The following is an 11,477-nucleotide window of genomic DNA, read 5'->3' on the forward strand; positions in this document are numbered from 1 at the left end:
CACAGACACACTTTCAGCAAACTGCCTATGAACCACAATAACAACGCTGCTGGCTTTTCTGCAGGGACTGGACACGACACTAAAGGTTTAAAAGTCAACTTTAATTTGTTTGTTGAAAAGTGGCTCAAGCCGATGATCAAACACAGAGTTCGTGCTGTTCTACCAGTTCTAGATCTGTGCTCACACTGCCTCATTGGGAGCTGTGAGTAAGAGCTGTGAATAAGCACATTACTTGCGTCACGTGAACGGCATGAATCATAAACGTAATTAGGTAATGAATAATTCAGGTGCTGACAGGTGCATCTTAATAAATTAGAATATCATCGAAAAGTTTGTTTATTTCAGAAATTCATTTAAAAAGGTGAAATAATTTAGGTCCCTAACACACAGAGTGACATGTTTTGCTTGTAGTGTGTATTGCCTAAAGGTAATGAAAACTGAAAGATTCTCGGAAACTTTGAAAATCACCTAAGACTAATAAATACGCTTTAAAAAACAGAAATGTCTGGGTAAGGTCTCCACATTCATAGGGTGGATCGCCAACTCGATAGTTGTCCACAGGACAGACTGTCATCAACACCATCCCACATGGGGGGTAAGCCACAAAGGTCGTTGCTAAAGAAGTTGGCTGTTTCTCGGAGTGCCATATCCACAAACATTAATGGAAAGTTCAGTGGAAGAAAAAAAGGTGGTGCGAAGAAATGTTTAAAAGCAACTTTCATTTCGAAATCAAAGTCCCTGACACTGGAAAAAGAGTAAATTGACTCAGAATCCTGGTTGAATGAGGTCTAACGTGTTTTGTCAAGTCCAGAGTCAGTGCAGCAGTCTACCTGGAAATTTTAAAGCACTTTATGCTTCCTTCTGCTGAAAAGCTTAATGAAGACATTGATTTAATTTTCCAGCAGCACCTTCTCACATTGCCAAAAGTACAAATAACTGCTTTAATGACCATATCAGTGTGTTAAATGCCTGACATAAACTCCTTTTTAATATAATTACTAATAAAGAAATTATTCATTGTTTTTGTAATTTATTGAAATGCACCTTTAGCTAGTATTGAGGTTTAGAAAACATTCTTGTAATCCAGTACAGGAGTGCAGCGGTAAGACCCAGTGAGGTATTTATTAACTTTATGATAGTTTTGAGTTTTACTACATTTTAAGATGTAAAGGCAAACATAATTTCTTTTTTTCTTTCTGTTTCTTGATTCTTTTAAGCTCAAAGAAAGCGCATGCTGTGGATTTATGTATTTTTTTGCCTGAAAATTTTAATGCTCTTAATATTGAGATGTTTAAAGAATAGAAAAAAAATCAGATTTTCCAGTGTTTGACCTGTCAATCACTGCAGTCAAGGTGAAATTAACCAATTACGATCTTTAACCAATTAATTGCTACATCAAATACATACTTATAAATATATGATTTTTGCTTTTGTTAGGTTACAGGATGATTTATTGAAAAGGTATTCCTGAATTGTATTTGTTAAACAGAATAAAACAAATAAAAATAAAAAATTAAATAATGGATAATTAGAGAATGAAATCTGGAATTCTGATAGATGAATTTCACTTTGAATCCAGGTTGAATGTCCTGTATATTCAGCTGCTGCCCAAGTGTTTAAATGCTGTGTTTAAATGATGGCAAAAACATCTTGTCACAGTACTGTGAAGCGTATGCCCCACTCCTCCATTTGAAGGATTCGGTTGCTGAGCCTCCAATATACCAGTGTCTCATCTGTGCCATCCTCTGTTTCTGGTGACCTTCACTCACTAACCATCTGCAACACATTGCTCCTCTTGTGATGCCACTACTCATTTCTCTCCAGATGTGCCAAAATGCTTGTAAACTGAATAATTTGCATACGACTCCCCAGTCAGCATGTATATCAAATTACATTCGGGTGCTGAATGTGCTTACATGTTTTTGTCAGTGATTGTAATATCACATTGAACATTTTGCATAAAACATCTAAAGTCAGACATGAGTTGATAATGTGGGTCAAACATGCTTTAGTTTCTCTTCTTTATCAAACTATTAGTTGATGAAAAATGAAAGATTCCAAACTTTTTCCTTTTGTTCAGAACTGTTCATTTTCTCAGCTGAAAGAAAAACAAAACAGTAAAAAATCTTGAAGCAGTGCTAAAGAAAGCTGAAATTTGATTCCATGTAATTAAGATTTCTTTGGTGTAACTTGAGCTTATGACCTCATTTCACGTATGCTGCACTTTGTGCAAAGGCTTAGTGTGCCAATTTTGACATGCTGGGAGATCAGATTTCCTCTGTTAGAACTTTGAAGCATTAATTAAAGAGATGAGAGCTGCCAGATTATCCTCCTGTTTGGATCCACTGAATGTTATATTTACTCAGTGGTTTTAATGTAATCAAATAAATCATAACATTGGTGCATTTAATAATGTGTAAATACCCACCTAACTGGGTGTCAGCAGATTGATTTTATTCAGTACTCCCTGTGTACACAGAGTGTTTATTTCAACTTGTGTGCTTTGTAACTGTCAGCTAGAAAACCAAATATTCTGCTGTGCTTAACCATTCTATAACTTGATTTTCACACTTGATATGGCTCAGATACTAAAGCTTTTCATAGGATTGAATGTTTGTTCTGTTCTCAAAATCCAGATTACTGCATGACAGCTGTGCAGCTGCTGAGCATCTGGGGGAAGGCTGATGAAAATAAGTCATTTCAAACCATTTTATTGCCTGAAATGATGTTCTACATGTCTTAAACAAAAGTGTTAATATAGGTCCTTTGACTGTGCAAAAGTTTAAAACCTCACCTAATGTCATAAAATGACCATGTGCAGGGTATGAGGCTGCAGATTTACAGGTTTTAAGGACTCAGGATGACTTCCTTTATGAGACACTCACTCATTCAATCAAATAGAAAACATAAATGTGCAACCGGAATGTGACATAAAAGGCTGAAAATCAATGTTACACAAAAAAATTAACAAAAACCAATGACCAAAACCAAAACACAATTATAACTCCTCTTGTAACATTCAAAATTCTGAGAATAAAGTAACCGAAATCCACAGACTTTAACACCTGAAATCTTTATATTTTGCTTTCAAGGTGTGAGGCTGCTCCGTAACCTTTGAAGTGATCTGGATCAATATTTCTCTGTAGGCCTGGTTCTGAAGCCCTTTTTTAAGTTTTTATTCAAACCTTTGCTGCTGGCAGACCTTTTCCTTACTCTGACAGCATATTGAGCAGTGTGTGCTTGATTTTAGAATGTGTTTATTAATCCTGTGTGTTTAGATGCATTTACACAGTCTAGCTTCTGATCAGCTGTTTTTCTGATAGTCACCAGCAATTTCACTTGTGTTATGCACCAGGAAAATAAGCCACAACAGCAAGTCCACCTTTGAATGAAATAAGACCTAATAAAATTAAGGTTCTTTAGAGGCCTAGTCAAAGTCTGAACAGAAATTTGATTAAAATGGTGGGGAACAACCTTAAACAGGCTTTCCATGTTCGAAAGTACTTCAGTGGATAAAATTAACAAATTCTGCCAAGAACACTGGGTCAAATTTTCTTCCGATTAACGTAAAAGAGTCACTGCCAGGCTTGATGGCAGCTGCCCAGGGTGTCTCAACCAGGTATTAGGTTTAGAAACAGTTTTTTCGCATAGGGAAAATGTTTGATAGGCTCTCACTTTTACTTCTTCAACACTATAAACTGTACGGCTCTTGAACGCAACACGACCGACTCCTCCTCTTCTGATTGGTCAGTTCAGACCAGCTGACTAGCTGTTTGCAGGGTATCTCGGCCTGTTGCTGGGAAGCTGCAGCTCGACCCTTGCAGTCTGATGCCTGGGCATTTTAGTCAGAGGGAAGCAGGTTCTGGTCCAGTTCTTGGTGTGAACCCTTACCCTGTTTGTGAAAATGTCGTCGCTTGAACCGGGCGGAACCTTCAGTCACCTCAATAAGTTTGAGAAACTGTCGTGGAGGCCCTCCATCCGCGACTCAGGTTTGTAAACAAAACCAGCTGCTAACGAGCACAGCCCGTCACCCACAAGGCAAAGCAAATGGTAACACTTTTATGTGCAGCGTTGCATGTTGTGGTTATGCAGAGAACAACTAGTTAATGTGAGCTTTCTTTCTTCCTAACTCGGTTAGCTTTAGCCACTTCAATACACAGGCCGGAGATAGCCACCGCTGCTACGGAAGCCCCACAGCAGGATTTTATCAGCGCTTTTGTTGGTATAATCTGCAAACAATAGTGCGCCGTTTGATCACTAAATAACAGTCAAATGAGTGATGATGTCAAATCACCATTGGTTTCTGCTGTTCCTGAAAAACTTCAATGGAAAAACCTTTTATCAGAAGAAAATAGGATTTTAAAGATTGCAAATTTATTACCATTAGTCCAGTAATAGATCCACCAAACCTAAACAATGTTTATACAATATGCTGTTTAATCAGAACATCCTTTTGTTATTAGTTTTTTAAAAGATCTTGACGGTCTAGTACAGTTCTCTGTGTCTGTCAGCATTTTTCAGAAATTTCTTAACCCTTGAACTTTTCTGGATTTTCCACTGGTGTGGCATGCATGTGTATTCTGTCCCCTTTACTCTGATGTCCCTAAATTAATCCCAGTTGCCTTCAGAAGTCACCTGATTAAGAAAGAGTCAACCTGTCTGTTATTTAATCTCAGTATAAATCCAGCTGTTCCAGCCTCGGAGCTTTATTAGAGAACATTAGTGAACAAACTGCATCATGGAGAACAAGGAACACAGCAGACGGGTCAGGGATAAACTCTTAGAGGAGTTTAAAAGCAAGTTTAGATTGCAAAATAATATCACAAGCTATGGGGATCTCACAGAGCACTGTTCAGTTCATCCTCAAAATAAAACAAATAGGGCACAAAAATATAAAATCACAATAATGATAAACTGTACAGTAATTAACAATCCTTACTGGAAACCTTCTAAGACATGGCAGTCTGCCTAAACTGGCAGGCAGGGCAAGGAGAGCAGGCTGAAAGGGTTATGATGAGTCTAGAGGAGCTCAGCAGGGAGAACTGGGATGCAGTCTGCAAGCACGTGGAAGTAGGAGTTCTGCTCAGATGAGACCGAAACTAAACTTTCTGGCCTACATGCAAGGCACTGTGTGGCAGAAAACAAAGGCTGCAAATCACCGTAAACACACCGTCACCACAGCGAATTGTCTTTAGCAGGGGAAGATGATCAACTTGGAGATGGGAAGATTTATAGGGCGAAATCCCATCTGACTGAGCATGAGTTGTTTCGCGAAGAAAAATTAGCAAAAAAAAACTTTACATCTGCAAAGCAGTTGGTGACATGATTCTGAAGGTCGGCTGCTGTAATTGCAATGAAAAGCGGTTCTAATAAAAATGCACAGCAAACTTTATTTGTAAATAAAGTGGAGAAATATGAACCCATTTCACCATTGTGTGGTACTTTGTTTTGCTCTCAGGAAAGAAAAAAAAAAATTGTTATTTAGTAAAAATAGTTTTGCAAGGCAATGTATATAATACCATAATTTGCTCTTGTTCATCATTATTATCACAGTTATTAACATATCTTATAGTTTGCTTTGGTCAGCAGAAGTTCTTTTAAGTTTGACTTTTGTATTTTTAGGCTCCAAGAAGCGAGCACGATGGCTTCAGGCTCGACGCATCTTCACCCCGAACGGCCCCAACCTCCGGATCCCCAACAGGTTCCTGAGAGAAGGTACTGACATTTCAGGGAAAGGAGATAGACGATGGATAAAATTTGTTTACTAAGTGTGCCAAGATTCCACATTTGGTTAAGATTTCCATTAATCCCACAGGACACTGTATACCTCCTGCCCGTAGTGGACACCGCTGTGTTGCAGACAGCTCTAGCTTGTATGTGTTCGGAGGTTACAACCCCGACTTTGAGGAGGCAGGCGGATCAGAGAATGAGGACTACCCTCTCTTCAGGGAGCTCTGGCGGTTTCATTTTGCTACAGCCACCTGGCAGCAGGTCCGCACAGAGGGCTACATGCCCACAGAGCTGGCGTCCATGTCGGGTAAGGGCTGATGTGGCACAGGCGAGGTGGGAACAAGGGGAGGCTTGTAAGGGCACACAAATATTCTGTAAATGTAAATTAAGCTTCTTGTCCTTGCACAAAACATACCCTAGAAATAGGTTTGTGTCATTGCAAAGTCTTTGAACCTCTAATTACAGATAAAACAGAAATCTAAGTGCAATTCTGCAACCAGTCGCCTCTTAAATTATACCTGCAGATTTAGCAAAACTATGTGTTAATAGAAATGAACTAATAAGACTGTTTGTCTCTTTATTGGGCTAAAACATAGGTTTGCATGTCTTAGTTGTGATTTCATTCTATAATTAGATTTTATGTGGAACTTGATGCCTAATAAATGCTGCCTTACTATTTCAGAATGATGATTGACCAAATAATGAATTTAATCTCTTAATTTTGCCTACGTTTAAAGTATTTCTCATAATTTCTCTCCATTTCTTTTTTACCTACTGTAAAATATGTCAGCATAGAGGAAATATGTGTTGCATTATTGTAATTTTTCAGATTTAAACAACCAGTCAGGCTCATATTAATAACAGATTAGGGGCAGATTGTAACATGCAAACTGAGATAGTTTTTGTCCGCTGGTTTCATTTTGAGACCGTTTTTATGCTGAGAATCCGAGTTAAACCATGGTTATGTCTCTCAGCTGTCTTACATGGAAACAACTTGCTTGTGTTTGGTGGCACCGGGATTCCCTTCGGGGAAAACAACAGCAACGACGTCCACGTCTGCAACGTCCAGTACAGACGATGGAACCTGCTGAACTGCAAGGGGAAGAAACCGAATAAGATCTACGGACAAGTAACGTTTCTGTCTTCATCGGTGTGCTGTGTGTTGCCGTTTTTCTTTGCCAAGGACTCATCGGGGGTTCTCCTTTTCCAGGCGATGGTCATTATAAACGGCTACCTGTACGTGTTTGGAGGCACAACGGGCTACCTTTACAGCACTGACCTGCACAGGTTGGATCTGAGCACCAGAGAGTGGACCCACCTCAAACCCAAAAACGTGCCGTCTGATCTTCCTGAGGAGAGGTCAGTCTGCTCAGAAGGGTTATAGACACAACTGCAACTCAGTCACTGGGTTTCCTCTAACCTTCATGTCCAGAATATTACTGCAGATAAAGACGGATAAAGTTCTGATTCTTCAGGTACAGACACGAGCTGGCTCATGACGGACAGAGAATATATATTTTAGGAGGTGGAACCTCCTGGATGTCATATCCATTAGATAAGGTAGGAGAATGAAAAATACAGCTGAAAGCATATATTTACATACACTGTATAAAAAGAAATAACCTTGTTTTTAACTCCTCGCTGTCTGACATTAAATCAGATTAAATATGTCCTGTTTTAGGGTCAGTTAGGGTTACCAAAATTATTTGCTAAATATCAAATAATATATTTTCTTTGTTCAAATCAGAAGTTTTTCATTAGTTTTTGTCTTTTAAATTCTGTGACTTGGGTTTACTGTTTGGGTTTCACAATCTTCTCACATTAATTTGTTGGACTTTTGGCTCATTCCTCCGGGCCGAACTGGTGTACCTGAGTCAAGTTCGTTAACTGCCCTACATAAAATCGCTAACACTTTCTAAACGATTAAAAGGCTTAGTAATTTTAATGTAAGCAAAGTAAATAAAAATGATCTTTCTCTCGTTCTGGCATGTAGTAAATAGAAATAATTTTAGTAATTGTAACTGACCTAAAACAGGAAAGTTTTAGTCTGGTTTAATGTCAGGCAGTGAGGTAAAAATGTTGGCTTTTTTATTGTGGATGTAAATATCTGGTTGTGTGAATTGTATTATTTTTTTTTCTGCCCATCAGATGCATGCGTATAATCTGGAGACCAATTACTGGGAAGAAATAGTAACCAAACCCCATGAAAAAATTGGTATCTTCTTTTCAGATTTTTAAGCTAAGTGTAGGTTAAATGAACCCTGTCATGACTTTAAATCCATCTCGTCACCACAGGTTATCCTGCTGCTCGCAGATGTCACAGTTGCGTTCAGGTCAAAGATGGTAAGCAGATTTTCACACAACACGCACACCCGAAGAGCTGGATTTAACCTTTTTCTTGACCTGTTTGCACATTCAGACGTGTTTATATGTGGAGGTTATAACGGCGAGCTCATCCTGTCCGACCTGTGGAAGATAAACCTTCAGACCTTTCAGTGGACGAAGCTGCCCGCCGTCATGCCGGAACCGGCTTACTTTCACTGCGCCGCAGTCACTCCGGTCAGTAACATGGCATTCAGAGTTTGTGCACCTAAAAAAAAATATACATATATATAGTTATGTTTTACCAATCAGGAGTTTCTGGCCCATTTCTGGCCTCTGGCTTTTGTAAAGCTTGAAAGGTGAGCTGCCAAAGTAAAACATTCAGACTACTTATAGAACATCTCTCTAAGAACATCAATATTGGAAAATATAAGAACACCACTGAAAACATGTTTTCACACTTTTAACACAAAGACAGAATGATCAGACTTTTCAAAGTGTCTTTAGTGTTGGTTTTCACAGTGATTAGCTTTACAAAAAACAGCAGCGGTATATTCTAGAGAATGTAGACTCTTACCTTTGCTCTAAAATATCCCAACATTTCCAAATTCAGCAGGTTCCAGGTCAGATGGAGGTTGTAAATTCAAAAGAATATAATGGAGCACCTTAGCTTTACTCCGTTTAACCTTCCTGTTATCCACAGATCTAGTTTATGACCTGCTTCGAAAAACACATTTTCATTGGAGTGTCATGATTTAAACAAAGGATACGGTTGTGGAAAAAACAAATTTAAGTTAATAAAAGTGCTTTTAAGTTCAGTCAAGCCAGAATATTAAGAAAAAAACAATGAGTAATTAAAACAAGACAAAATTCTGATGCTCTACTCAAGTTGAAACAAAGAGATGGAGCTTGGATAAATCTACAGACTGAGAGAGGTTTTGGTTTGAGTACTCTAAAGCTCACTCATTTATACTCGCATTATATACAAATGGAGGAAGTTAGATAGTATTGTCGAAAAGCTTAGGGTTGTAATTATCTCAGAGGTCACCAAGAGGTCCAGAATAGCAACTAGTCAGCTGAAAATCAATTCATGTGGGCCACATACCAGTTTAATGTACCGTTTACTGTTCCTTCAGGCTGGCTGCATGTACGTCCACGGCGGGGTTGTCAACATGTCTGGGAACCGAAGGACTGCCTCTCTGTATAAAGTGTGGCTGGTGGTGCCCAGCCTGCTGGAAATGACCTGGGAGAAACTGTTGAGAACGTTCCCTCACTTAACGCAGCTGTCCGCCCTTCAGCTGCTGAGCCTGGGACTGACGCATTCACTAATTCAGAGGCTCAAATAGACTGCACAAAAACTGACTGAAAGTTGGTTGTGAGTAGGTCTGAAACGGCTTGGTGATGAGATATATGGAAAAATACTTTGATACTCTGTGTTTTTGTTGTTCTTAAAATACACTTGAGCTTATCTGTCAGAAATCCAAACGTCCATCAGAGGCAGTCCAGATTTTAAGCTGTATGCACATGTAAAACTTGACGTATAATTTAAAGCACATTCCATTGTCCCAGAAACATGTAGAGAAACAGTTAACAGGTGTGCAAGTAGTGTTAATTTTAACACTGCTGTTTACCGAACTTGCTGCAGAGTTGAATCTGATGAGGCTCCTCATTTTGACTACGTTTTCCAACAGATGAAATCTGTAGCTGGTTTGTGAATGTTTGGTTAGGAAGCAGTTCTCAGAAAATAACTCTTTCCTCTGAATGTACAGGACTGGCGTATATCTGAGATGCCTTCAGAGAGCTCTGATTGGGGCAGTTGTTTAAGATGACTGAGGAGTTCAGACCGAAAAACGATCCATTCATTGATCACATCTTGCTTCTCTGATCAGAGGAAAACCCGGCGACCTGTTTTTAAAGGCTCACTGTGAAACCTCTGGTGCCTCTACAATCCCCTCTTATCTTCAAGGTTCCTACACATTTTCCAGTTCAGATTTCTACACTTTTGCAGGCTCAAATTTCCAAATTATTCTTGCAGTGTTTCAAACTTTAACATCTTTCAAACATCTTAGTGGAAAACGTTTTCCTGGACAATTAGGAACAATACAAAGCTGATGTATTCTCCCCATTCTGCAGTGCAGTAAAGGGATATTCCAATACTTTTTTGGCATCTAGACTAATTTAGATCAGCTCATAGGACTAAATACCAATTCTTTAAAGCACAATTTCTAATCTTTAATACTTTATTTTGTTCCAAGGCTTCATTTGCTGAGATCTAAACCAAACTTGGTTTAAAACCTAAAGGTCTAGTTTTCTAGAATCCACAGAAGCAACGAAATGAACCTTTTTGATTCAGTATATTTATTCTTGGGCAACTCAAAAACAAAAATTGTTTAAAATGTCTTTTAATGATATTTTAGAAAATAGAAGAAAAACGTCTGGAAACTCAAAAGATTTTTCCATTCTCAATTTTCTGTTTTCCAAACTTTTTAAGCCACTGTGGGCACTCAGTGTCTTTGTTAGGACTACTGTGGCGCTACACAGTAGTCGACAACTATTTTCCTTTACGCATCTGGTGCCTTTTGGTCCCCAAATCGCTGATTATTCAAACTTGTTTTTTTTATTTGTTAGAAAGTAAATGAATTGTTGCATATTTTGAACCATGGTGATGGTGCTCTACACTGGAGCCTTTAGATGCTGGTCCTGATTCATCAGGAAGAACTCCAGCAGACTGTACATACACTTTTTATATATTTATTTCAAATGCTGTGCTGCTCATTTTATCAGTTTTTGAAAACATTTCCTGTACCAGTTGCCTCTTTTTCCTGTTCATATTACAGCTTTTATATTGTAACATACTTTAATTTTTATTATTTCTTTTCTTCTTGGTATCTTAAGCTGGTGTGTAACTTCGCAGAACGAGTCCTAGTCCGAGTGTGTAAGATGTACTCAGGATATAAAAAACTGTGACAGATGTGAAGTGCTCTGCAGACAAACCAAATGTACGAACACCTGCAGGTATTTTGGAGATACTGTGCTGATACCTCCAGACAGGCCTTTATTTGCCAGATGTTGATTTAAATTTTGTTTCACAAAACTGTTATTGTTATAGTTTGATGCTTTTGAATTGTTTTAATCCATTTTTTCCCCAAAACAATTTTCATTGGTGAATTTTTGACAATTTGTGGCCTTTTAAAGCAACGTGCTTGATAAATGTATCACCCTGTTTAGGTTTGCATCCCTTCTCTTACTGAAAGTTAGATCTTCTGCATGCCGCTTTGTACAGGTTCTTATAGAGAAGAAGTGAACGTATCCTCAAAGGAAAATCTGGCTGCATTGTTTTGTAACTCTTATTTTTCGGTCTGTGCAAACAATAAAAACAGGCAGCTGTTGGTTGTTTTTATAAAAATCACATGTTGTGTTTATTT

General features: G+C 38.5%; 1 protein-coding gene across 1 annotated transcript; it reads left to right on the forward strand.

Annotated features, from left to right (window-relative positions):
* The first annotated feature begins 3,756 nt into the window (after positions 1-3,756).
* Positions 3,757-11,461, forward strand: LOC124882633 (kelch domain-containing protein 10-like). Its single transcript, XM_047389074.1, has 10 exons — positions 3,757-3,989; positions 5,623-5,715; positions 5,816-6,037; positions 6,705-6,859; positions 6,941-7,089; positions 7,206-7,290; positions 7,879-7,945; positions 8,026-8,073; positions 8,150-8,289; positions 9,189-11,461. Exons 1-10 carry the CDS (start codon positions 3,905-3,907, stop codon positions 9,396-9,398), a joined length of 1,254 nt encoding a protein of 417 aa, XP_047245030.1. The 5' UTR covers positions 3,757-3,904; the 3' UTR covers positions 9,399-11,461.
* The last annotated feature ends 16 nt before the right edge of the window (positions 11,462-11,477 follow it).

Source organism: Girardinichthys multiradiatus, chromosome 2 (assembly GCF_021462225.1).
Source record: "Girardinichthys multiradiatus isolate DD_20200921_A chromosome 2, DD_fGirMul_XY1, whole genome shotgun sequence".
Classification (NCBI taxonomy): domain Eukaryota; kingdom Metazoa; phylum Chordata; class Actinopteri; order Cyprinodontiformes; family Goodeidae; genus Girardinichthys; species Girardinichthys multiradiatus.

Excerpts from the sequence above, each read along its gene's own strand:
- LOC124882633 (XM_047389074.1), top strand. The coding sequence starts at position 3,905 with ATGTCGTCGCTTGAACCGGGCGGAACCTTCAGTCACCTCAATAAGTTT. Across the intron at positions 3,990-5,622 it reads GCCCTCCATCCGCGACTCAG|GCTCCAAGAAGCGAGCACGA; the intron begins GTTTGTAAACAA and ends TTGTATTTTTAG. Across the intron at positions 7,291-7,878 it reads TGTCATATCCATTAGATAAG|ATGCATGCGTATAATCTGGA; the intron begins GTAGGAGAATGA and ends TCTGCCCATCAG.